General features: G+C 47.0%; 2 protein-coding genes and 1 non-coding gene across 6 annotated transcripts in view; 1 reads left to right on the top strand and 2 right to left on the bottom strand.

The window, feature by feature from the left end:
* Positions 1–1,963: 1,963 nt before the first annotated feature.
* Gstz1 (glutathione S-transferase zeta 1) lies at positions 1,964–14,220 on the bottom strand. 4 transcript variants are annotated; one of them, XM_021653173.2, is made up of 9 exons: positions 14,089–14,220; positions 9,059–9,110; positions 7,869–7,936; positions 7,348–7,428; positions 6,913–7,038; positions 5,350–5,428; positions 4,802–4,854; positions 3,867–3,916; positions 1,964–3,232 (listed from the first exon to the last, which is right to left on the bottom strand). In XM_021653173.2, the coding sequence occupies exons 1-9, from the start codon at positions 14,101–14,103 to the stop codon at positions 3,106–3,108; spliced, it is 651 nt and encodes a 216-aa protein (XP_021508848.1). In that variant the 5' UTR covers positions 14,104–14,220; the 3' UTR covers positions 1,964–3,105. The 4 variants fall into 4 exon arrangements, with proteins under 4 accessions (XP_021508848.1, XP_021508856.1, XP_060243903.1 ...); XM_021653181.2 differs by lacking the exon at positions 14,089–14,220 and adding an exon at positions 9,384–9,494; XM_060387920.1 differs by lacking the exon at positions 7,348–7,428.
* Positions 14,221–14,304: 84 nt separating this feature from the next.
* Positions 14,305–27,247, top strand: part of Pomt2 (protein O-mannosyltransferase 2) — a 46,369-nt gene continuing 33,426 nt past the window's right edge. The window contains exons 1-3 of the mRNA XM_021653163.2: positions 14,305–14,762; positions 25,456–25,540; positions 27,048–27,152. Of these exons, the coding sequence (XP_021508838.1) occupies positions 14,305–14,762; positions 25,456–25,540; positions 27,048–27,152 (648 nt within the window). The remainder of the gene's footprint in view (positions 14,763–25,455; positions 25,541–27,047; positions 27,153–27,247) is intronic.
* Positions 20,360–20,488, bottom strand: LOC132655671 (small nucleolar RNA SNORA17). Its single transcript, XR_009593459.1, has one exon. It is a non-coding gene; the product is annotated as a small nucleolar RNA SNORA17 (small nucleolar RNA).

The following is a 27,247-nucleotide window of genomic DNA, read 5'->3' as shown; positions in this document are numbered from 1 at the left end:
GGTCCCTCTGTGGCCATAGGCACACCAGAACCAAGTCTCTGCTGATTTTCACAAATCTGACAAACGAGATGGAAATGAAGGACTTTGATCATTTGGCATTCTGAGAGAAGCCCCTGTTGAGAAATGCCCCTTACAAAGGTGATGGTCATGGATGTGGTTTGTTTTGACAGCCCAAAATTCACATAGAGATGTAATCCCTAGTGTAACAGTTTTGAGAGTTGATACCATTAGATTAGGTATGAGGGGCTCTGCCTTAGTAAATAGAATTTAGTGTTTTATATAAGAGTGAATAGGAAGGAACTTCTTAGGATCTTTTTTGCTCCTCTTTCCCTTTGACTGTGATGCTACTGCATTGAAGGCAGTATCATGGAACCAGTAGCCTTTACCTGATAGAGAACCAGACACCTTCACCTTGGACTTCCTGTCCTTCAGAACTGAGAGAAAATAAATTTCTATTCTTTGTAAATTATCCAGTCTCAGATATAAACAAACTCACAAAGATAGTCTTGGGTTGGGTGATACATCTCACCTCTGAATATAAGAATTTATTTGAAGACTTGAGTTGTAAGAATAGGTAGTTTTAAAACTTCTTAAAAATATAACTATTGTTAACCACTGTAGCCATCTGGTCTGACTCTGGAGGAGTCTACCCATCGAGGGAAATGTTTGTTCCTTTATGATCTTCTCGGGCACTCAAAGATGAATTACAGGGCAAAGGAGGGCATCTTCCAAGTTAGCATGCATGTAGGGGCAAGGCCAGGGGCAAGGCTTGATCATTAGCAAGTGGTTCCTGGGTTGGGATTATTCTTTGGTCAAATAAGTTTCCTACGGAGAGGTCAGGTAGGACTTCTCTAGTCTGATCTGGAATAATTTTTAGAAAAAGGTTTCATATGGCAGCAGGGCAGGCCAGGTAACCCCTGATCGCCCTTATTGCTATATCTACCTTCCTTTACTTCTCCCTGGCTTTGCTGGGACAAAAGCTGCCTTGGGAGAAAGAGTGGTCACTCCAGATCCTGGAGCCTCAGAGAATCTAAGAGGACAGGACACAAAGGAGCCCAGAATGAGGAAGAAAGTGCCTTGGGCTGGAGAAAAGTTGAGAAAAATGCTTTCCATTCAAACAAGACTCACAGGTGGCAATCCCCAGTTTAACCTCAGCAGTGCAGGAGAAATTAAAAATCAGGTTTGGATCACAAAAGGCCATTTTGGTTTTCACCACAAATTATACTAGCTCAGCCTTCAACACTGCCACATATTGGGGCTTGCTCTTCCTAGAGTCGTGTGATGAGCTGTTACCCAAGTAATCTGAGCTAGAATTGGTCAAGCTGTCTACACCGCACATGAAGGGGGCTATTTCCCACCTCAGCATCATTCATGAGTGAATTCCCTCTAAGTGCTTAATCCTAGAACTGTTCAGAGAAGGCTTCTCCTTAGGATGAGTAGCTAGGTCAAGAGGTCCAGCAAATGTCTCCATGCTGGTGTGGACATTTAACAGCAGTGCAGCTCCTAGCTCTGGGAGCAAGCTGGTCACTAGATGCTTTCTTTCCTCCTCAAATCTTCCCTCCATGGACCTTGTCTAGTTCTCACAGGCAGGCTCTGTACTTATTTCTCTTCCTGGCCTTTGAGGGTAAGGAGCCAAGCTTACCACACGGTGAGCAAAAGGCTAACAAGTTCAAGCATGGTTCTCAGCTAGCGGGAACGTTCATCTTCTGGGACCCGGCTCAGTCCTAGGTGAACAGTTGGAGGCCTGCCTTCAACTAACGACTAGACTCGGAGTAAATGTTTTCTGGAGTCAGGTTCAATAAAAGGAGATGAAGAGGAGTTCAGGCTTCCCTATTGCACTTTGGTAAATTTGTCAGGCATTTTTAACCTGAATCCTCATGTCATCATGGCTGCTCCACGACAGATAGCAGGTGTCTTGGTTTCTTCTCTGTTGCTGTGATAAAATGTCCTCAACAAAAGCAACTTAAAGGAGAAAGGTTTATTTTAGTTCATAGTTTCAGGTCATAGTCCTTCATGGCAGGGAAGTGAAGGCATCAGCGTGAGCAGCTGATCACACTGTATCCAGTCAGGAACAAATGCAGACATGCTGGTGCTCAGCTCTCTCTACTCTCATAGGCCCCAGGATCCTCTGACTAGGGAATGGTACTGTCGGTGATAGGTGGGTCTTCCCACCTCGATATAATTATTGATAGAACCCCCACAGACATTCCTAAAGGCCCTTCTCCCTGGTTATGCTAGGTTTTTCAAGTTGACAGCATTAGCCATTAGAGCGGGTCATGTCTCTGTCCACCCTAGCTCCTAACATGACAAATGAGAAGATTAAGGCAGAATGAAGTTGAAGAGAAGATATATCCTACTGGTTTCATTTCTCTAGAGAAAACTGTAATGCTGGCAGCCTCAAATGTTATGGATTCCAGGAATCTTTGCTCCTTCCTGAGGGAAGAGCTAAAGTTCAAGCCATCTGCTACAACTCACTCATTTCTGGGCCTCTTTAGCTTTTCCTGGTGTGGTGGCTTGATTGAAAATGGTCCCCATAGCCAGGCATGGTGGCATACGTCTATAATCCCAGCACTAGGGGAGGCAGAGGCAGGTGGATCTCTGTGAGTTTGAGGGCAGCCTGGTCTACAAAGTGAGTCCAGGATAGCCAGGCTACACAAAGAAACCCTGTCTCAAAAAAAAAAATCATAAAAAAGAAAAAGAAAAAAAAAAGAAAGAAAGAAAAGAAAATGGCCCCTGTAGGCTCATAGGGAGTGGCACTATTAGGAGGTGTGGCTTTGTTGGAGGAGGTGTGTCACTGGGAGCAGGCTTCGAGGTTTCAGCTATTCAAGCCAGGCCCAGTGTCACACTTTTCCTGCTGCCTTTGGATCCAGATGTAGAACTCTCAGCTACCTCTCTGGCACCATGTCTGCTTGTATGCTGCCATGCTTTCTGCCATTATGATAATGGACTAAACCTCTGAACTATAATCCAGCCCCAATTAAATGTTTTCTTTTTTAAGAGTTTCCGTGGTCACGGTGTCTCTTCATAGCAATAGAAACCCTAAGTAAGACACCCAGCATCTGAGCCCTACTCCCTTCCCTATATCAACGGGGCATGGTCTGGGAGCTAAGTCCTCAGCTCGGCAGGTGTATCTGGCTGTCGACTGGGGTGAGACACTTGGAAAGCATCTAAGGCCAGCAGCGCCTTGTTGATGTGACTGATGGTAGGGTACTGGCTGACGTCCACCTTGAACCTGTGGCAAAGAAACACTTGTAAGCCAAGGTTTTCAGGAACACTGCCATGGGCAGTGAGGAGGGCAGAGGCAGGGCTGGATGAGATTCGGGGGAGGCCTCATTCATCGGGAAGCTCTGGGTAGGTCTGGAGTGGTAGCATCTGTCACCATTCACCGTCTGTTTTTCTCTAAGTGATGTCTGCTGTAAATTCCAGTGTTGGGGATCTGTAGAGACTGTCCCATCACCCATGTTACTACCTTCTTAGTGGAGGGAATGCTCCATACATGCCCATATCCCAAATAGCAAGCATGATGCCTTCCAGTGGGCTGATGGAGGGAAGTCACAGAGCTCACTTCCAAGCAGATGCTCAACATCTGGGTACAGCAGTATTTTTGGGAGCAGTTCCCTTAGATCAGCTACCACCTCTTAGGAGCGAGGGAGGTCTATGCAGGGTCACTCAGACTACAGTGGGCATGGTAGGGATGTTTCAAAGATTTCTTCTGCCTGGCCATGCTAAGCCAGGGCAGCTGGTGTGGCGTGGTTCTGGGGCTCCTTGACCGCTAAAGAAGAGTTCACATGAGACGTTATCTCAGTAGTAGATGTGGAGGCCTTGACTGGAGGAATGTGAAGGAGAGTGGCAGAGCTTTTTCTTACCTTTCAGCATTTGCCACTTGGGGCACTAAGCACACGTCAGCCATGGACACCTGAAAGGAGGAAGGGAGTTTGCACAAGGATAATCACCCTAGACTCATAGGCAAGGCTGGCCGTGTCTGCTGTTGACTGTACCAGGGCTGCCAACCCAACCTCCTGTCTGCTTCCGGTTTCCCACCATCCCTATCCCCCCTAACTGTCTCCTCTGGAACTGCCTGTCCCTGTCCCCCAGAGCTGTAGCACTTCTTCCATGCCATCTAGTTTCCCTGACAACCAACCTTGTGGTAGCCAGAGAAGACCTGACTGCCTTTCTGGCTGTCACTGTGTTTGTTGAAGCCGCCACCACTAGGCATTTAGTGGACAGAACCATGGAGCCACACTACCACAGGCCCAAGGCCTTCTTCTGCAGGCATCAAGGGCTCCTTAATCCCAGACTCTCCAGGTTGTGAAGGAGAGGAAACATCTAGTCTAACCCTTCATCTGATGCCTGGACCACTTCACCAACTCAGAAGTGTGTTCTTCTGGCCTGAACACCTCACACTACCCCAATGCAATGGTTCTCAACTTCCCTAGTGCTGCGATCCTTCAATGCACTTTCTCATGTTGTACTGACCCCCAACCATAAAACTGTTTTTGTTGCTGCATCATAACTGTAATTTTGCGTCTGTTTTTAATCATAACGAAACCATCTGATATGCAGAATATCTGATATGTGACCTTTGTGAAAATGTTCAACCCACAGGTTGAGGACTGCTGCTCTAGAGGCAGTGTAGGAGCAAACTGAGGTATCTCCACAGACTTAACTTCCCAGAGCAGAGGTTTGTACCAAGAGGCTGGCCCCACGTCCCCTTTAGGATGAGATGACTGGGTCGAAGCGGGAGAAATGATAGCCTGAGGTCAGCAGGAAGGCCACAGCGGGAAGGTCTTGGGCCACTTACCTCATCTCCTACACAGTACTTCCCTGCCGTGCTCTGCAGAATCTTCTCCAGAGCTGTGGGGAGGCCACATGGATAATATTTACATCAACCTCTCCGGGGCTTGGCCTCCATAGTTATGGAATAGGTGGACCCTTAAGTGCTAGGCTGGGCACTGGGCAGAGTCTAAGCCAGGACTAAGAAGAATGTTTCCCATGGCTTCTCTGTCTAGTCTCTGAATAAATTAGACATATAGATGGCCAAGGCAACAGCTCTCACGGACAGCCTAGCACTCTGAGGACTGGCACTCTTGGCTGACATGCTCAGTGGACCATCAACCGACTCTGTGGGATCACAGGCCTCCAGGTGTGGGGTTCCCAGAAGTTCTGGAGCTTGAAGTCATGCTTGAGTACCTGCCCAGCCCACCAACTGCCTGTCCACTGTCTTCTCATCCATTCTACTGTCAACATCAAAGGAGCCTGGGGAGCTAGCTCAGATGCCCAGAGCCCTGTGTGTGAAGGTCAGTTCTCTGAGAGGTCACATTGGGGCAGCTTGTAAGAGTAAGGACTCACCAGTAAAGCCGGAAGTAATAGCCTTTTGGGCCCAAGGTATCTGGTTCTCCTGTCCCAACTGCTTCAGGACAGACAGGTTCTGCATAGCTCATGAGAAAAAAAAAAAATCTGTGATTGCTCTGAAAGTCAGCCTGAGTCTGTCTCTCTGCTCCAGCTGTTTACCTGTTCTACTCCCCTCTGGGCTGTATGAGCCCGCCCTTCTATCAAGGCTCTGGAGTTGAAGGGGCCACCTTCTTGGGCTGCCCCAGCGGTCCTGAGTATTCTGAAAGCCATGTGATTTTCGTAGCAATATACAGAAGGGACACAGGAAGTGGGTATGACTGGCAGATGTGACCACAAGCCACGGCCTATTTCTCTCAATACTTCTCCCTTACTACTTGGTGTCTTAAAAAGAGAAGCTGTGTGAGACTGGGGCTGGGGAGGGGGCTGGGCTGGGGCAGGTGTTGTTGGACTGGCTTCTAAAGATTATGACTAAGGTGCAGTCCCCATTGTTAAAAACAGCAAGGTGACACAGGAGTTAGGCCACAGGTGCAGAGGGGTCCGAGCTTGGTCCTTGCTCTGACGCTACTTAGCTGTGTCACCCTGCGAAGTTACTGCTCCTTTCTAGAGCCATCACCTTACAAAGTAGAAGTTTTATCACGGATGAATGCTTTTGAAATACTTTTAAAACAACAACAACAAAAAAAGGCTGGGCACAGTGCCACACGCCTGTAATTCCAGCACTCAAGAAGGCAGAGGCAGGCAGACCTCTGTGAGTTTGAGGCCAGCCTGGTCTACAAAGCAAAGCTACAAAGAGAAACCCTGTCTCAAAAAATCCAACCAACCAACCAACCAACCAACCAATCAACCAACCAACCAAAACAAAAGCCTGACAAGAATCCTAGTATCAGCATGCTGTGGAGATAGGGGTTTAGGTCCAGACTAGGAAAAACAGCATACACGGTAATAAAGCAATTTACATGGACTTTCTTGGTTTCTCAGTGGTTATGAAAAGTTCTGTTTACATTATGCTGGTCTACTGAGTGTATAGAGTCAAAATGTCTGAAATTGTATGTATCTTAATTTTAAAATAATTTATTACTGAAATAGATTAATGATCAAAAAAATCATTAGAAAAAAAGAGATACCAATAGACCTGCTCAGTGAAGGGCTGCCATAACCCTTCAATTAATAATAAACCAAGCAAGAACCTAAAACGCAATCTGTGAAGTCCAGTAAAGCAAAGCATGGTAAAGCAAGGCCTACCTGCACATACAGTATAGAGCAGATGAGTGGGCGCTGCCCAGGCTGAAGGCTGGACCTAAACCTGCTGCCCTACCCCTTTCCCTGCCTCAGACACCTCTATGCTCCTAGGAATAAGTGCAGAGTTGGGCACCCGTGCTGATGGAAGACTTCTGGGATCCTTGCCCTCTTCTGCCATGTGGTCTAGGTCAAGACCCCTGACAGTTTTTCTTTGTCCTCCTGTTTCCCCCATCCACCAGCGGAACATCTCACTATGGTTCATCGCTGAATATGCAGAGATGACTGAGAGGTGCACAAGGGTGCAGTGTAATAGCGCCTAACCTGAAGGGGCTGGATGCCGCTAGCAATGAGGTCAGAAATCATGCGCACGATGGCCCTTTTCTGTGCGTCCTGAGGCAGGAGCCGTGGGATGGGCCGAGTCTCTTCCAGGTACTCCACGATGGCTAGCTGTCCAGAGGGAACATTGAGGCGGGAAGAGGACTTAGGATCCCTGGACCCGAGGGGAGAGGCCAGCAAACCCGTTCTTGCAGTGGTACCGCCACTCCCTCTTTTGCCCTCCTCAACTGGAGCACTGTAAAGGTCCTTTAGGGACACTGCTGAACTTGGGTCCCCACAAGCTCAACCTTCCTCTCGCCTTCCCTCTACCATATACTTAATGAGTCCTTATTCTGCTCGGTGTTCCGTTACTTGCGAGTTAGGAAGAGATGTCAGGTCCCCTCATTCAGAAATCCGCCACCTCCACCCACCCCTACTCACTGACTGATTGATGGTGATTCCATCAATCTTCAGGGCTGGCACTTGCTTCATGGGATTCAGGGTCTGAAATTCCTCAGAGAACTGTGGAGACAAGGCCGTGGTGGACTGAGTGGTCTAGCTTGAGTTGCCTAAAGCAGAACCAGGCAAGTAGGAAAACTGCTGACCTAGCACCAATCTGTATTTCTTGTCCCTGGAGAAGGAGTTGGTTCCCAAGACCAGGTTAATCTCTAATCTCTGGGGATCCATGAAGTATTGTAGACTCCTAAGGTACAAGTTTTACCCCAAAGGTCTGGCTAAATGGTTTTTCTGCACTCAACTCAGCTCCTACCTCAGTCATCCACTGAGAGGGTTTAGTACAGAGAAAGGCCCCATTGCCACTACTCTCAAAAAGGCTGGCACTGAGCCATGGCTCTTATTTCTGCTCAGGAGATCCAGGAGAAGCCTCTGCAGCCATAGGAACCATACAATACAGGTTCCCCTCCAGGTCCAATCTTCATGTGGGCCCGGGACAGCCTCCTTACCTGTTGCCCGCCATCTTTTATGAGGTTGATGGGTACCGTCTCATAGTCAATGCCCTTTAACGCCAGAGCTGGGAGAGACCAGAGTGGAGTTAGAGAATGACTTCTAATTAGACTCTCAAGGACAGCCCTCTCGGGGTGATGCCAGGAGCTTCCTCTCTGCTGGTCAGCTTTGCTTTGGGGTAAAATTTAGGCAGAGAGGGAGGCAGAAGCATGAATGCTCTACCAAGCTTTGACTTCCAGCTCAGATAAGGTAGGAGAGGACTGTGAGGTAGGTGATAGTCACTGGTGATGGCTCTGCAGTTATAGCAAAACTGGAGACTGCCTGCTTGGGCTCAAATCCTACCATATTCAATTATTAGGTGTATGGCCTTGGGCAAGTAACTTAATGAGTGTCTGTGCTTCGGTTTCCCCAATCTGTCAGGTGGCACTGTGCAGTAGTTGAAAGTGTGGGATCTGGCTAGGGATGTAGCTTAGTGGAAGGACATGTTCAAGGCTCTGTGTTCAATTGCTGGTGTCAGATCAAAGCAAATGAGCATGGACTTGAGCCAGACTACATGGTTCAAACTGCAGGATTTCCTCTTAGCTGCGTGATCCAGGGCAAGTTAACTAAGCTTCTTGTGCCTTAATTGTCTTGTCTGTACAATGGGGACACGAACAGCCCCTCCCTCCTATGATCATGGAGGTGGAAAGGGAGTCATGCACACAGAAGCACTGGGCACAGAGTCCTTTGGTATGCACTGCTGGGATGGTGGCCTTTGCCAACAGTTGTGCTCAATGGACGATGGAAGGGTCAGACCCAGCCTAAAGCAGACGGCTCCAGCTTCTGCTTTCCTGAAACCACTGTGGTCAACTTCAAACAGTTCTGTTTGATTAGCCAGATCAAATAAGATAAGAACAGAGGGAGGCCAGCTGCTCCCCTGCCAGTTACTAGGGACTTCTGGATCTTGTGAACCTGCTCTGGGCATGGTTGCCTAGGGGCTCTGGAGTGCAGTGACAGGAGTAGCATTCTCGAGGGGAAAAACAACCCCCTTCCTCCCACTTCCACTATCCTTTTTGGGTGGATGTGACATTCAGAGATCGAGGCTCCAGGAGAACAGGGATGCTGGTTGCTGGGGGACGAGGGTGGGTTTGAAGTCCTCTGTCCTAAACCCCACCTCCAATCCCACCCCTTCCAGGAGCTGAGCTCTTACCGATCCGAACTCTCCATGAACAGGAGCTTCGGAAATAGGAATAGAGGACAGGCTGAGGAAAGAGAGAGAGAGAGGATGAGGGTGGACATTAACTCAAGCTTAGCAGGTTTCCAGCCATAGAAACCCCCTCCTCCCCGCTGGAACCAGGCACAGGCCCCCAGGGGTAAAAGGCTCTAAACACCAGTTTCTTCCCACTGCACTGGCCTCCTTCCTCCAGCCTGCACCTTAGCAACTCAAGGACTGCCCTGGGTCCTGGTTGTGCTGCTATGGGTTCCTGAGGTACAAGTGGCCCTCAGGAGGAAGCAGTTTTAAGTGCTAGCCTTACCTTCTCAGTCATAGTGCTGTGCCTCTCAAGAAAATGTCTTCTCAGAGCTGTGAGGCAGGGGGAGGAACCCAAAGGGGTGGGTCCCAGAAGCCAATGGGAAAGGCAGGCTAGAGGGCACCAGAGGACCCTGGACTCTGGTCAGAAAGGGCATCTTTTCAACTTGTGGGAGGTTTCTTTTGGAGCAAGTTTGGCACTCGGGCATACAGTATAGCATGGCTTTGAGGGAAAGTCTGTGGTGAAACTGGCTCAGAGCAGGCATACTCAGGGTCTAGACCTGGTACAGGAAGCAGCTGGATGTGACCAGACACAAATTCCTGCCTTCTCTGGTCTTCTGTTCCTTAATTTAGAAAACAAACGGCTGCCCTAAAACGACAGAAGTTCCTTCCACTTCTGACAAAGACCAGGCTTCTTATTTATTATGTTTGGTGGAAGCTCCCCACTCTGAGATAGCCTCATAAAAAGATGGCAGATATGCCCACTTGCCACCAAGGTGAGGTTGCAAGCTAGAGGTTCACAAGGGCCCTGTCTGTATTTCACAGAACCAATGGCTCCAAACTTACTTAACAACTTTTCGACTTTAAAATGATGAGAAAGTAATATGCATTTGGTTTAGAAACTGTACTTCAAATTTTGAATTTTGGTCTTTTCCAGGCTGGGCACTGACAGTTAGCTATAGCTTGGTGATTATGAACTGATTATTAGCAGGGGGTAGGGAGAAGTGGGGGGGCGGGGACCACAGACACAAAAAACAACAGTCTTTAGTGTACCTTGCTGTGAGTGTTTTAGATTTACTTTTACGGGGCTGGAGGGATAGCTCAATGGTTTAAGAGTACTTGCTGCTCTCCTAAGGTATAGGGTTTGGTTCCCAGCATGCACCCCAGGCAGCTCACAAAATCCTGCAGCTCCAGCTCCAAGGGATCCAATGCCTGGTCTCCACTGGCATCGGCACTCACATTCACATACCTACACGCATACACGACACACACACAGACTCAAAACAACAAATCTAAGTCTTTGAAAATATCTCCATTATTTTTAAATGAATTATAGATGGTTGTGAGCTGCCACGTGGGTGGTGGGGGATGACATATGCTCTAAGAGCTGTATGCACTCTTACCTGCTGGGCCGTCTCTCCCAGCACCTGTTTTTGTCTGTACACAGCTTACATGTGTGTATATGAACCATGTGCATGCCTAGTGTCTATGGAGGCCAGGAGAAAGTGTCAGATCCTCTGGTACTAGCCACGCGAGTGTCGGGAACAGAACCCAGGTCCTCAGTGAGTGATCTTAACCACTGAGCCATCTCTCCAGTCCCTGCTGCCAGTGTCTTTGCGTAGTGTCTTATGCCCCATCATGCTACAGAATGACTACCCGTGGTGTTGGGACGTCAGATGCCGTGGCTCCCAGGAGAAGGTCTTTCTCTCTCTCCTCTCCGTCCCTGCCCTTCCCTTCCCTCCTCTCGGTAGAGCACTTGCCTAGCCTTGGTTTCCGCCCGCAGCACAGTGTGGGGTAGAGGATGTAAGTACATGGGGTAGTACACATTTCAGAGTCAAAAAGGCTTTGCGTTTTGTGCAACTTCGGGCTAATGCAAGTGTTCTGAACACATGTACAGTAAGTTGTATGTTTGGTAGGTTTAGATATAGGAAGTGTATTTTTACAATCTTCAATTTATGAAGTGTTTATCTGGATGTAATAAAATTTAATTGTAAACAGGGGGTACTATTTTTTTTTTTTAAGTTTTCAGGTAACTGTCAATATTTTAAAACCAGGATTTTTTTTTTCTTTTTTCTTTTTTTGGTTTTTCAAGACAGGGTTTCTCTGTATAGCCTTGGCTGTCCTGGACTCACTTTGCCGAGAAGGCTGCCTCTGCCTCCCCACGTACTGGGATTAAAGGAGCATACTACCATGCCTGGCTAAAACCAGGATATTTCATACACAAATCTTGTCTTTTTTTCTTCTTTTTCTCTTTTAAAAACTCAGGAGACAGTGGAGTTAGGCTCTTAAATAGTAACAACTGATTGGAGCACATAAATGACCCCCTTCAGTCTGAGTATGCCCTCTGGGCTACCACGAATTTTGTTACCTTTAGGCCCCTAGAATATGTGATCTAAAATTAAAGGAACTAGAAGTTAATTTCTCTGGTGTTTCCTGGGTTCCATTTTATAGCAGGACTCAGGAAATGGCAATCAGCACTCTTCCTATAGACAATACTCAAAGACAAAGATGCAATAGAAATTGACATTTAGATCACCTACCACTCCCTGGACTATAGATACTTCATCTGTGTTCCCTCTCCTTCTACGACCTCCTCATACTAAGATATTACGCATCCCAGTTTCCTCAGCCCTGTGCCACCCACACAGTATTCCAGAAGAGTAAGGCAGTGAGTAGGGCCCAGGTTCTCTCAGAGCAGTTCCCACGCTCAGGTCAGTTGCCTTGTGGGCAAAGTGAAGATGGTCATGGCACACAGGACCAGTGATTCATAGTGAATGTCCGTGGGGGACTTGGGAGACCATAATGGATTTTATTGGGAGAGGCATCTCTTTTGTTATCTAGGAAGGCTTGGTGAGCGGTGGGTGGAAGAGAGACTCTGGAGACACTGACCATGAGAGAGGGGCAAACATAAGCAGAACTGCTCAAGGATGCCTTATACAATGTGTGCTACACACCTTAAGTGACCAGAGGTAACCAAGGGTGACTAGAGTCATAGTAACTGCTACTACCCTCCTTCTGGCCCATATGTAGGAAACCAAATCTCTTAGGCAACTTCTGTTCTATGTCTATATTATAGTCGTATACTTCAGGTTATGCCTTCAAAGACCTCTCGTGGATGCCTGAAACCATGCATGACCCAAACCCTGCCCCATTATGCTTTTTTCTTATGTCATCTTAGTTTTTTTTCCCTGTTGTTATGATAAAATACCCTGACCAAGTCTGCCTAAAAAACGGTGGTTTAGTTTGGTTTATATATCAAGATAGAGTCCAGCCTGGAGTGGGTGTGTGAAGACAGCAGCATGAAACAGCTGGTAGCATCACTTTCACAGCATGAAACAGAACAATGAATGTGTGTTGGTGCTCTGCTAACTTCCCTTTCTTACAGGCTCAGACCTAGCCCAGGGAATGGTGTCACCCTCCCACATCAATCAATCTGATAAAGACAATCCTTTTCAGGTATGAGAGAGGCTGACCTAACTCAGAAACTCTCTTAGGAGTGTGTCTGGACGCTTGTCTCCTTCGTGACCCTAGATCTGCCAGACTGACACCAACCATCACATACAGATGAACATACATACATAAGGTTTAATTTACAAATCAGACACTTGAAGAGATGAGCAATAATAATAAGATAGAATAATTTTAATAATTTACTTTTGCTTAAAATTGCCAAGATCACTACTCTTGGGCTTTGAGGTCAATAGTATGTAAAACAAAGGTTACTTACACAAGCACTACAATATGTTGAGAGCCTAAGTGCTCAGACATCTAAGTGACTTATAAGCTGGGTAGACCGGACAGCATGAATCCACTAGACAAAGGGGCAATTTACAGTGTGAACCCACCTTTGCTGGGTGAGAGTTCACCACACTACTCGGAAGGACTTGCAATTTCAAACTTTGTCTCTGAAATTTTGTATTGAACCAAGGTTCCCTTTGAACCAAGGCAGACCACAGATAAGGGAGTCAGGGGAAGAAAAACCACAGCGAAGGGCGAACAGCAAGCTGTCCGGTGACTTTTGCACTTGCACAGCCACATTTTAATATCAAGCAGAACGTCGGTATAATCAGCACACCTGTAAGGATTCCCTTTCCAACTCAACTATGCATTCTGGTGATTTTAAATTTTATTTGCAGTTTTGTAGTTGTGGGAGATTCAGCCCATGCGGGGGTCTACTTCGGAGCGACATACATCCCCAGCTGTTTTTATGCCGTATCTTACATGACTAAAAACCCGAAAATCACGTATGTGGAAAATCGATACAATATTAACCTTTTGCAATGTCCGTTGCATCTAATATGCGACCTTCATTCGTAAGGGCCCTCAAATTTTATGCTTAAGCGACTCAACTGAGTCCCTTTTAAAACAGATTTCCTGTCCTATTCCAACAACAATTTAAATACAATGGTCCTAGAAGGGACTAGAGAAGACTTAAACCCGGGAGGCTCCGACGCCGCGGCTTGGAAACCGAGTACTGGGAAGGCGAAAGCAGGAGAGTCGCGAGTGCAAAACCAGGTTGGACTGCATAGCAAGACATTGTTTCTTAGGGCCAAGCCAACAAAACAAAGACAAAACTAAAAACCTGGGAAGACACCACAAGTGACTGATTGCTAACCTAAGTGTCACAGCTTCCCCTTGCCCTAGGTGCATGTCTGGACCAACAGGCCACCTGAGAGATGTACGCAGGGCACCGCGGACCTGCAATGTGAGTAAGCGTGCTTGAAAGGCCTAGCAATCTACACGAAGCGAGGAAGGACGCTGCTAGACGCCACCCGGAACGCTGAGCACTTTCAGCCTTCCCGACCCACTCTAGCGGACTCCACGGCGTTCAGCGGCTACCGCGCAGGTGCAGAGTGACCCAGCGCGCCGCAGTGCACGCCGGGAGTCGTTGTGGAGCCGTGCGAAGAGGCTCGCTCTCAGCCCTGCCCCCACACAGCTGTTCTCCGCGTTTCTAAGGAGCGACCCTCATCCCCCGGACTTGCGGCACAGACCTTCCCGGCTTGCATCTCGCACGTCGGCCAGCCAAGAAAGTCCGCTCTCGGGACCAGAAGATGACCTAGGCCTAGCGGGGTCCAAAGAGCCAGGGTTGGACTAGATGAGCTTCCCTCCGTCGGGTGGGCCCCGCCCCCGTCCCCTGCGCTGCTGGGAGTTGTAGTCCCCGAGCCGTCCCCGGTCTCTCCGTCCTTAGCGTCCCTCCGCCTCCCGCAATGCTCTACGCCTCTGGCCGCTTCTTAGCGGCCAGGGCGGCCACCACACTTCCCGCCCCGCCCAGAGCCCGGGCCGTGGTGCTCCGCGGTAAGCGGAGGGAACTACAAATCCCAGGGCACCTCGAGGCACCCTGCTATGACTCCTTGACGGGGCAGCGGACAAGACCCAGCGCGCCTCCAGTCCGCAGGGTGCTCCTTAGAAAGGGGAGGATGCCGCCGGCCCTAGGCGGTGGCCTAGCGGGCTCCGAGCTGCGTCCCCGGAGGGGCCGCTGCGCGCAGCAGGCTGCCAGGGCCGTGGGCCGGGACGTGGTCCCCAAAGTTGCAACACGGACCCTTAAACGGCCCGTTTGGAGCTCGCGGAGCTTCGAGGCCGCAGGCCGGTGGGCCACGCTGGCTGTGGTGACGCTGCTGTCCTTTGCCACCCGCTTTCACCGACTGGACCAGCCGGCGCACATCTGGTAAGTGGCAGAAGGGACTTGGCGGGCACCATAGCAACAGAGGGGCGGGACGCCTCCCTCTGATTGGCCTGAGGGCACGAAGTGGGCGGGATTCACTAGAGGCGCAATGGGTCCGTGGTAGTGGAGAAACTCAGTTCTTTAGGGGACCGGGGTGGGGGGCGGGTAAAGGAGAGCACTTGCCTGTATGTCCAGTCTCTGAGAAGAATAGGTTTGCAATGGTGGGGACTCAGTGTTTGCAAGAATGGTTCTTAAATCTTCTAGGCCACCTGGCTTTCAAGCGGTGACATTCAGAGTTGCTTTGAACTTTCCTAAGAAAAAAAATAAATTCATAGTACACAATTTCCCAAAACCCGATTTTTAAAGAAAAAAAGATTCTTAAAAGGAGTCTTTAATCCTGTAGAGTAAGGACAATTTGGGAATCAAGGGATGTTGGCACAGATTCTGGGCAACAGGTCTGGTGTTCTGTAAGAATTATTTTCTAGGATTTATTTCATATGATACACATGCTGGCTTGAGGCTTGGTTGAATTCCATTTGCTCAGCCCACAGAGTTACTTGATCTTTACCTGGAAGGATTGTTATATTTTCTCTACATCACCAAACAGAAACTTAGTTTAGAAGGTGTCACAAGTGGAACTAACTGTCCAAAAAGCAAGCAAGTAAATACACGCACAGGGCTGCTCTTCTTGGAAATTAATAAATTAGCTGTGAAATTAATTGATAAATTAGCTGCATTTCATGACTGCTGGGAGATGTAACTACTGGGTTAGACTCGGAGGACTTCTTTTCAGGAAGTAGAATGAACAGTGGCGTCTTTAATCCCACCCCCTGTCGTCCCACTGGACTACATGACATGCTCATAGAGCTGCACCCACAGTGGATTGCATAAGGGCCAAGGAATGGCAAGTGTGGGAAATGTGTTTTATCACAAGCAGTAAGTAGCCCTGTTCTAGCAGGAGACATTGCCATATCTTTCAGGTTTGCTTGTTGTAAGCACAGCTCTAAGAGATGACCCAGGTAAAATGCAGTCAGGGCATTGGAGGCACATTCTTGGCATGTGAGTGGATGTACAAGGTATTGATGGAAGACCTTTTCTCCCAACAGGATTTGTTATCCATCAATTGTGCGCTGCCTCGGCTTCTAGCAGAGTTGTTAATATGCAACTCTTATTAGTTACTCCAGTTAGCCTGGCTGATAGAGGCAGAGACAAAATCTGCTCTGCTTGTCTCATGCAGTATGTAATTATGGCTACTGCAATGGGACTCCAAGCAGCAGGGTGATGCCAGCCTTTGCTATTTTACCTCAACTATGTCCTTCAGGGTCCTAGATTCAGCCACCTATGAATAAGTCCTGGTGAGGGGCCAGCAAGTCTTATTTCAGACGGTATCATGAATGTAGTCTGAGGGCATGATCCAATTATTGCAATGCTCTGTTAAAACAGTGCACCTCCCATGTCTACTGGAGAGACATTCTGTGGCCCATTCCTTATATGCTAACATATTACCTGAAGAGATGCAGGCCTAAATGTTCAGTTTTATTTGGATCTTCATTTAATTTGATTTAGATCACCACTGCATTGGTTTGGTTCAGCCCCATACACAGTATCATTGAGTAGTTGAAATCTCGGTGATTGTGTGGGCATAACTAAGGTTCCTAGTACTTTAGAGAGGCATATATGATAATGTATCAGTGAGATAAACAGAATGTTGTCAGGGAGCTGCTTTGGGGGAAGTTGGTGCTGATGCGATCAGCCACATCAGAGAAGCTCAAGACTGTGCATTTCCATCATGAGTGTTTCTGTTTCCAGCCCCAGGTTGAGTGACCACTAAAGTTACCACATAAGTCAGCTGCCACTTATTTTAGGTGGCCCATCGGAATCTTGCCTGGCTTTGGGGTTAGACTTAGGGGACAGAGAAAGAATTAATGTTTCCATTTACTGTACATCTCTAGAGCTCTGATTTCTTTCTTCTTCAGGGTTGTTTCTTTCCTACAACTCTGCTCATGATGGTAATGTGTCTCATGCCAGTTTCTATTTGCCTTTTCTCCCATTGTACCCTATTTATATCTAGACCTTTTTACCATGGGCATTGTGGAAATCTCACAGAGAGCTACTATGTCTTCTCTCTGACACAGGTGGGCATTGTGGGGAGACTTGTACTCAGCCAACTGTCATTGTGTTGACTCTAGTAAGACAAGAGATGAACTAGAATTTGAGTATTGCCACCCTCCCTTACCCTTCTCTGCTGATCTAGGGAGTCTCTAAGAAGAAAGACATACAGTGGTCATGGAAACCTGAGTTTTCCTAAATAGCTCTACTCCTTTTGTTTCCTCAAATCATTACCCAGTTGATAGTCAAGAGGAGATGAATTTTTCTAGGGTGACTACATTAGGACCAGACTTTTCTAAAGTGTGTAGGCCGGGAGAAGGTGATGGAGGTAGAGTCAGAAACCCTTTCAGTTGGTTTCTGAGGAAAGAGTCCAATGCTTGACAGTATCAGTTGTTTATGGATGGTGGGAGTATGGACTGTCTTATTACCTTGATTGTTGGTCCATTGTTATATGACCATTGTGACAAAAAGTTGTATCACTGTTAGACTAGATGGTTTGGAACTCTGACAAAATGACATTAATTTTAAGGACCACAATGGTTTATCCAGGGTCACTGAGCCAGAGGCGCAGCCTTTCTGTAACCTGAGAAGGTAACTGCAGCAGTGAGATACTGGAGAGGATGTCAGCTGGGGAAAGTGAAGTGTTGAGTTTCTTAGGATCAGGCGGCCCTACACAATGTAGCTTCCTTACTAGTCAGAGCAAGTCGGCCAGCTTTTGGCAGGAGTCTGTTATACAATGGTGGCTTCTGTTTCAGAGACATATAGTCCTTTAAATTTTGTGCTCAATCAGTTCATGATCCCACCTGTGTTTCTACGGCAATACAGGCAGGGCTGGGTAGTGTAGGCATGGTTAGGAACTTGAGTCTAGCTAGTCGTATCAGAGTACATCCTGTGTGATGGGTATCTTCAACTGCCCACTACTCCATCAGTGGGCAGACAGTTGTCACATCCCTGGAGAACATCTCAAGCGCCTCAGTACAAATGGTATGTCAGACCCTTAACTCTGATTGTAGTCAGCCGGCCAGAGTTGTCTTAGTTATTGTTACTGTTGCTTTGATGAAATGACCAAACCAGCTTGGAGTGGAAAGGGTTTATGTGGCTTACACTTCCATATCACTGTTCATCAACAAAGGACATCAAGATAGGAACTCAAATGGGGCAGTGACCTGGAGGCAGGAGCTGATGCAGAGGCCATGGAGGGGTGCTGCTTACTGGCTTGCTCAGCCTGCTTTCTTATAGAACCCAGGACCACCAGCTCAGGGATAGCACCACCCACAATGGGCTAGGCCCTCTCCTATCAATCACTGATCAAGAAATGTCCTGCACACTTGCCTACTGTCTGATCTTATGGATCAGGCATTTTCTTTTCTTTTTTTAACTTTTTATTGTTTTTTTGTGAATTTAACATCATGCACCCCAAACCCACTCATCTTCTCCTTCCCTTGTACCTGCCCTCCACCCTTACAACCTAGGGGTGAAAGTCTTGTTGTGGTGTTGTAGAATATTTATTAATTTTAGAGGGCTTTTCTATGTCCCAGTTAGCTCCCAGATAATTGAGGTAGAGACCTATTGATTTATTTAACAAGCTTTAAGCACATAATTGGGCAGGTATGATTTATACTAATTTTCTAAGCTAGTCTGGTTATCTCCTAGCCACACTCCCCAAGTTGCTTGCCAATATTGGTCCTGTCTGGGCTGGATCAGCTCCATTAGACCATGTCCTTTCTCTCCACCTTCCTGCTTCTCCCTTTCTCCTTCCTCTCTCTGCCCTTGTGGCCCCTACCTAAGACCCCAAGCCCGGGTACTGAAGACTCGCCTACTTCTCTTCTGCTCAGTTACAGGCTGTCCAGCCTTTTTTATTAACCAATCAGAGATAATTGGGGAGCAAAGTTTACACAAGAAAGACGAGTGTACTTAAGAATGCACTGTTTGGTCTGTAACTAGATCTTGGGGGCCAGAATTTATCACCCGAATACACAGAGCACCAGGTCAAACCCCAACATTGTGGAAGCTGTAGTGTGGCACAGTCTATTCCATAGTTTGTCCACATTTCTTCGCTTGCGAATGTTCATTGCAATGATCCGCTGATCTGGCTGAGGCCTCTAGCTTTCTGCTACTCTGTCAATACTGGAACCTCACTGGGACTCCTCTCTGATATCCTCAACTAGAGGATATGTTCTTACCCTGTGTCATGGAGACCCTGTAGTTTTGGATCTGTAGGACCAGCCCCTTCATGTACTCCAGCAATTCATCAATGGGGTAGATGTTGGGATGAGCCAAAGTCAAAGCCCTGAGTCTGGGCCTGAGAGTGATCTGAGCTGGTCTGTTAGTGCTGGCTCACTAACTGACACCCTCAGTCTTACAGCCTTCGGTCTGGCTCACTCCCACCCCCACATCCAGGGCTCTACTGTGCTGCTCAGGTGAGGTGCAGACCTGCTCTCCTGAGTGCTGTAGCAGGTGCAAGACAGGACCTGCTCTCCTGCCCACTGCTGGTGGTGATGGCAGAAGGGAGGGCAGACAAGACATAGTGCTGGCTGCTCCACACTCATTCCCTCAGGCTGGCTCACCTGAACCCCCAGGGTCAGTTCTACTGTGCTGCCCAACTAAGGTGCAGGGCCCTGCTCTCCCGAGTGCTGCAGTAGGTGGACAGGGCCAACTTTCTCACTCTGATGAGTTTGGGGCCAGCTCTCCTGCCTGTAGGTGGTAAGGAGTGAGGGGGGAAGGCATCTCTCTGTTGCCCATGTCACCACCACCTGCCACGGGTGATGAAGAGCAAGGGGGAGGAGGTATCTCTTGTTCATGCCACTACACAGGTGAGTGGTAGGGACAGCTCTCCTATGTACATATCCTTGGGGTCGGCAAGGACCCCAACTGCAATGTGTGGGTCTGCTCTCCCTAGTACTATAGCTGGCCAAGGGTGGGGTCAGCTTTCCTTCTCTCGTGCCTCCCGGGCCAGCTTTCCCATGATGCCCAGGTGAGGGGTTGGACCAACCAGTTCTGCACAGCCCTCAGACATCACCATGTCCCCATGTGGCAGCACAGGCTAAGACCCCCTCATGGTCTCAGGTGGCATCACTGGCTACACACATTAGGTGGTTTGTTCTTCTCTACACTCAAGTCTCCAGTTCTGCCTCTTCATTATGCCTACACTCTTCTGTTTCTCTTTCTCTTCCATTTCTCCACCGCTTACTTGTTCCTCTTAGTGGCACCTAGGGTCTCCGGGTGTCCAGGGGCATCTGGGAGTGGTTTCAGGAATGCTAATACCTCACTCATACAATATGGTGCCAGGCATTGGTCATCTTGGTCATGGGCTGGCCCCCAGGCCTACAGGATGCCGGGCAGGTAGTCATCTCATGCTGGCTTGGTGTCTGGGCACCATGGCACCAATCTGGTGTTTGTCTAGGGCTCCCTTTCAAAGGTCATCTGCCCTGGGCCCATGATCCCAGGTGGAGTTCTTCGAGTGTCCTGCTTGCTCCTCGCTTTTTCTCAGGAGTGTTAGGCTACTAATCGTTAGAAGTTTATAGGTTAGAACAATGAGCTTAGACATACCTGTCTTTCCTCTGCCACCTACTGATGCACATGTGACCCAGCCGCCACACCTGCAATGCTCTAAGGTTAGGGGAGGCACTTTTTAATCTGAGAGGAGGTTTCCTTCCAGATTAAGCATGGCATAAAGCTTTCCAGGACAGTTTTCTATAGGACAAAATGGCTTCTGCTACCCCATTGGTATCATCAGCTTTTTACTTAGCTTAAGCCTCAGAGAACCAGGTACTGGTATTGTGAGGAAGCTCTGTGAGTCATGGGCCACACTGAGCTAGTGGCTATGCCTCTAGGAGTGAAATAGGAAAGTTTTTTTTGTTTTTTGTTTTTTGTTTTCCAAAGCTGAAATGTGCTGCTTTATGTAGAACTGAGCAGCCTCCTGCGTCAGGCTGACTGTCTTCTTGACTCTACCCACTTGTTGAACCTCCTTTTGTTAATTATAAAATCCAAGATAGCCTATTCCAAATTGGAAATGGAAGGGCAGAGAGCCCTGAGGCTTTTGTGGATAAGGCATTCTTTCAACAAGCAGTTAATACTTGGCCTTTTAAAAGACTGCACTTAGTGCCTGTGTCCACCAGGTGGCACTGTTATCCTGGGGCTAGCTTCTTAGTTTTCTCGCAGTCCTCAGTGGGTGTGTGTTTGCCCGTGCCCGTGCATGTTTGTGTGTGTGCACGTGTGTGTGCGCGTGTGCGTATGAGAGCATATGCACGGTGCATATAGAGGTTGATGTTGAATGTCTTCCAGTGTGTCTCCACATTAGTTTTGGGGAGGGGCCCTCTCTCTGAACCTGGAGTTGGCTGTGGGTTCCAGGGACCCTCTTGTCTCTGCACACTCAGTGCTTGGATAATGGACACTCTACCACACCTCGCTTTTTACAAGGTTGCTGGGAATCCACACTCAGGTCCTTGTGCTTTCATAACTCGTTGCCCTCTCCCTAGCTCTGCCATTAAGTCTTTAAAGCTGAATTGTCTTCCCTCTTCAGGGGTTTATTTCCCCTGGACCACCTGGAGAGAACAGGGCTACCTCTCTGCACACAGCAGCCCTTGAATGGCATAATCTCCTTTGATACTTTTTAAATTTTTTTTTATATTTTGGTTTCCCTAGACAGGGTTTCTCTGTCTTTCCCTGGCTGTCTTAGAACTTGGTTTATAGACCAGGCTGTCCTGTCACAGGGATCTGCTTCTGCTTCTGCTTCTGGTGGAGTGCTTGAATTGAAGGCACGTGCCACCACTGCCTAGCCTGATGCTTTTTGAGATCAGTACAAGCTATACATTGAGCAGGGGGTGCACAGCAATAGCACACTGAAATGGCCCCCTGATTCCTACGCACAAGGTCACTTTAACTACTGAGAACTCTGCTCAGACCCTGTCAGTTAAATTTGGTCTTGTTTCCTCCTTGAATTAATGAGTTTACTATATCTGATACCATCCAGAGAGTCATTTCCTGGGGTGTGGGAAGTACTGACTAGGAAGGTAGAAAACTTCTCATTTACCTCCTCTCTGACTTGGCATCACACCCTCCCCAGGGTTCTTCCCTCGTGCAGTGAGCTCCTGGGCTTAGATACCCTTTGTCTTTTAGCTCTGTACCTACTGCAGCCCTTAGTGCCTTTGGTAATCTCTGTATTCCCCTCCCTCTGGCCCCCATGGGTCTGGGTGGGAGAAGATAAGGGACTTGCAAGAGAGCTCTGAGTTTGAGTCCCTTTCCTCCCTGGAGTTTTCTAACATACTAAGATGAATGTGTATGGTCTTCAGTCTGCTTGGGGACATGTGACCTTTCTCTTTAAAGCAACTGAAGATAATGGTGGAGAGGGAGGGATTAAGGCATTTAGGGCTCTAAGCCAGTAAAGTCACATACACTTTTACCTTGAACACATAGCTTGCCAAAAGATCTTTCAGTAGTTTTTGTTTGCTTGGTTTTGTTTTGCTTTTTGAGATGAAGTCTTGCTACATAAAGCAAACTGGCCCCAAACTTTTTTTTTAAATTAACTTATTTATTCACTTCATATCCCAATCATAGCCTCCTCTTGGCCCCACCCTCTGTCCCTCTTTCCCCCTTGCCCTACTCCTCAGAAAAAGGGGAGCCCCGTGACCGCCAGCCCACCCCAGCTCATCAAGTTGCCTCAGGATTGAACACGTCCTCTTCCCCTGTGGTCTGTCAAGGCTGCCTCATCAGTGAGAAGTGATCAAAAAGCAGGCAATAGAGTCTCTGTTGGAGACAGCTCCCACTGCCCTTACTAGGGCACCCACATGAAGGCTGAGCTGTCCATCAGCTATCTGTGTAGGGGGCCTAGGTCCAGTCCATACATGATCCTTGGTTGGTGCTTCAGTCTCCACAAGCCCCTCTGGGCCCTGGTTGGTTGGCTCTATTGGTCTTCTTGTGTACCTGTTACCCCAGGTCCTTCTGTCCTTTCCCTCACCTTTCCACAAGACTCGCTGCACTCCACCCAGTGTTTGGCTGTGGGTCTCAGTATCTGTTTTAGTCTGCTGCTGGATGGAGCCTCCAGAGGACAGCGATGTTAGCTCTTGTCTTTGAGCATAGCAGAGTATTGTCAACAGTGTTAGCGGTTTGCTCTGTCACATGGGATGGGTCACAGTGGCCTCAAACGTTTTAGCCATCCTCCCATCTTAGCCTCTTGAATGCTGATCTTTTTTTTTTAAGATTTATTTACTTATTAAGATTTATTATTTATTTATACAATGTTGTGTGTGCATGTACACCTGCACACCAGAAGAGGGCACCGGATTTCATTAAAGATGGTTGTGAGCCACCATGTGGTTGCTGGGAATTGAATGCATGACCTCTGGAAGAACAGCCAGTGCTCTTAACCTGTGAGCCATCTCTCCAGCCCCTTGATCTTAACAATGTATTAATTAACTTTTTTCATTGTTATGACCAAATGCTTGACAGGAGCAACATCATGGTAACTGGAGTGGCTTGCTCCATGGTGGTAGGAGGCTGAGGTCATAGTCCCTCACAGCTCGGGAGGCCAGGGAGCACAACATTCAAACCAAGCCCAGAAACTGATAGCAAAGGTCCCGGCTCCCAGTTCCGGTTTCCATAGTCTCCCAAACAGCACACCAGCTATTCAAGCACCTGAGCCTGTGAGGGACAGTTCACATTTAACTTGTTTTGTTTCGTTGTGTTTTTTTTTTTTTGTTTGTTTTGTTTTTTTTTTTCAAGACAGGGTTTCTCTTGTGCAGCTTTGACTGTCCTAGACTTGCTTTGTCGACCAGGCCAACCACACTTGGATCTCATTTAACTTCTAGCAAGAGTGTTTTCACTTTAATCAGAAGGCTATTTTAATAGCAGGGTACTGATGGGCTAGGGATATAGATTAGTGGTAGAACATTTGTTTGGTGTGCACAAGGCCAGGGTTTGACCTCCAGTGGTGAAGGGGTTAGGGGATAAAGGAAGGAATAGCAGAATCATAGGGTCTTTACTGCTGCCTCATTTTTTTCATTAAGTTTAATAAATAGAAAAGAGGAGGAAAATGCTATTCTTTTTGTCCACTGCTTTACTTGGGTAAGAACCAAGTTCCAGGATGTCCATGAGGACCCTTTAGATATATAATCAACCTATGCTTGCACCACACATTGACAGGACCTTGGACAGGTTTTAGCTTGTTTGCAAACTAAGAATTTAACCTGCTGCTGTTTTATGGGTGCCAGTAGACGAGAAAGTCCTAAATCAGTGACAAAGGAATCTGTTTCTCATGGCACAGCAAGGCCTGAGTATACATGGCCTGAGTACAGATGAGTTAGGCCCTTGCATTCTTGGCATACTCTACAGGGCTGTAAGAGCCTGAGAGAGCCATGGAGAACTGCCTTTCCTGACACAAGCTGTAAAAGCCAAGAGGAAATGTGTATGTTACTACTGGTTTTATTTGAGGTAGTCTTGAAGTAAAAACCTCATGTCCCCCTTTTGTTCTGTCTCCAAATAGACTTCAAGACTAACAGAAAATGCTGAGAAAGTCCAGTGTCCAGCATTTGTGATAGAATTTCTAAGTGTGCAAGGTTCTTTTCCACATAGTATCTGAGTTGAACTCTAACACCCCCTCAGAGGGGCATGAAGAGCATCTTTTTTTTTCTATCATGACATAAGTAGTGATGGAGCTGAGGATGGCTCTCTTCTCTATGGCCTATTTTGCTTTCTCTACCCTGAAGTTAATTCTCTTTAACATCACCATGTTACTTTCTGTCGGTACCGCATTGTGTCCATGGCTGATGCAGTGGCTTTTGTCTACTGCCCATCTACTGGGTCCAATGAATTTTAAAAAAATTAAAAAGACGTGAATGTTCTCTGGGAAAGCATGCGTATGTTACGTGGTAGGGAAGGATGACTGTTCGTGAGGCTGAGCTGGCGCAGTCACTAGAAAGCAACTTTTAAACTATTAAACAGCCTAAGCTCTGCTGAATGGTGTAGCTGCCTTGTAAACGCTGTGCATGAAAAGGCTGAGATGTGGTTGTATGGCAGAACAGGAATTCACATTGTTAAGTACTAGATGTACTTGCAGAATAATAGGAGCTAGGCACTGCTCTGAGTGAGGAACTTGGGCTTTTGTAGACAGCTGGTCATCAAAACAGGTCAGTCAGATCAGAGTCAGCAGGTTGTTGGGCAGCATCCGGCTTTGCTGTAATAATCTGGCATTAAAGGTTCTAGCCAGTAGCCTGACAGTGCAGCAGTGTGCATTCTAAGAGCAAAGGGTCTCAGAGTGAGAAGTTACCAGACTGGGAAAAATTTGCTTTACAGAAACATTTCCATGTTACAGGAAAAATTCTGCTGCCTTCAAAAAAATTGATAGGAACTCAAGATATAGAAGAAGAATATATTTAATTTAATTTATGATAACTGATGGGTAAATATTCATTAGCCTTTCTCATTATTGAAATCTAGGCTGATAGCCAGCTTAAAAGCTTTCTCTCAAACCACTATGTCAAAAGCTTTTAAATTTAAGCCAACTTGTGTATAACATGCTTAAAACTCATGACCTTTGGTTTTAATTGTAATTTTAACTATGGTTTATTAAAACTTTTTATTTTTCCTTTAGTTGGGATGAGACTCACTTTGGAAAAATGGGAAGTTACTATATTAACCGCACCTTTTTCTTTGATGTACACCCACCTCTGGGAAAGGTAAGCAGTGTGGTAATTGACAGTCTCTTTTCTGGGCAGATGGCTTCTAAGAACTAGGGCCATGTGTTAGGGTAGGACTTAATTCTTAGAGTTCAAAATTTCCTCAGAATTCTTCTCTGATAGAAAAACTTGGTTTTTAGGGTTTCTCTGGGAAATGGAGAAGAGCATCCATCACCTGATGGATAGATAAACAAATGTGGTATATTCTTACAGTGGACTATTATTCACCCATATAGAAAAATGATGTTCTGATACCAGGACTTTTTCTCAGGATGATGCGATGTTCTGCAATGACAGTAGTAATAATTGTATGACTTTATTTAAAACCATTAATTTTATGGTTTAATTTTGAAATCATTAATTTTGTGATATGCAAACTTTTTCTCACCTTTATAAAAGAAAATAGAAGTATAACTTACTACATAAAGGAAATATACCTTAGAGAAGCTTAAACCGTAAAAAGTAAAAACTTTTCTCCTCTCTCAATTTCCAACACACATATTGACCCATTCCTCTGACATTTTTACAGTTAGAAATTCCACCACTTCAAATGTATTTTACTCTTAACAAGTTCCTCTGAGAAGACAAATGGATTGGTCTTAGAATTTACAAAAGCCGTTCTTCCTAACTGAAGACTCAGATCTTCAGATCCTGGGGTAAAGGCATGGGTAGGGGGAATTGAGGATAGTAATCTGTGTCAGGTTGGCCCAAGGAAACATGAGCACTTAGGCTACGGTCTGGGGACAGAATCTCTACAGGGAGGGGTGTAGAGGTAGGACATGTAGCCCATTTTAAAGTTAGTTCTGAGCCTAGGAAAGGTATAAAAGCCATGCTTTTCCCTGTCTGCCTTTTAAGCAACAGAGACAAGCAGTGTGTCTGGACTACTATTATTGCAGAAGGGGAAACTGTGTGTGTGTGTGTGTGTGTGTGTGTGTGTGTGTGTGTGTCTACTTGTCACCCCCCCCCTCCTTCCATTCTTCCTCCCTCCATCTCTGGGGAAATGCCTGTCTTTTCATTCTCTTTCTCATTTTCTGTCCCTTATCCCTCGTGTATAGCTAGGGATAAGGCCACCCTCCTCTCTTTCATTGTGATTTGGAGCCTCATTTTCTTTTAGTAGAAGGCTGGTCTCCCAAGAGTTAGGTCTGCCCAGGACCTTCCCTGAGAGCTGTCATGTTTCATTTCATAACAAAAGAAAGAAAGGAATGTGAGAGCCCCTCACTGACCCTGAACTTCAAATTATGGAGTGTTTTTCTCCTTAAATGTTCAGTCTGCAATATTCTCAAGAACTTAGCTGTGGCACAAGAGTGGGTTTGTTTCAAGCAACAAGCTCTTTAGACAAAAGATTCTTTACTCAGCAGCAGCTGCAGGACAAAATGTCACCCTGGCACGTCTATGGCTAGTTGTCAAGGGAAACTGAAGGCTCTGTATGCAGCTGGAGAGAACTGGGGACAGAGGAATCTTTTGTTCTAAAGAAATTTCATCCTTTTTTTCATTCCTCTCTCCTCAGATGCTGATCGGTCTTGCTGGTTACCTGAGTGGATATGATGGTACCTTTTTATTCCAGAAGCCTGGAGACAGTTACGGGCACCACAGCTACATGGGAATGCGAGGAGTAAGGTTCCCTGCTTTCTATAGACTGACTAATCCCCGGGGCCACTTGGACATGTTCTTGTTGGAAGCAGCAAGGGTAGATGAAGGGACTTTTGG

The sequence above is a fragment of the Meriones unguiculatus genome, chromosome 7, assembly GCF_030254825.1.
Source record: "Meriones unguiculatus strain TT.TT164.6M chromosome 7, Bangor_MerUng_6.1, whole genome shotgun sequence".
Taxonomy (NCBI): Eukaryota; Metazoa; Chordata; class Mammalia; order Rodentia; family Muridae; genus Meriones; species Meriones unguiculatus.
This window is presented reverse-complemented; position numbering and strand designations above follow the sequence as displayed.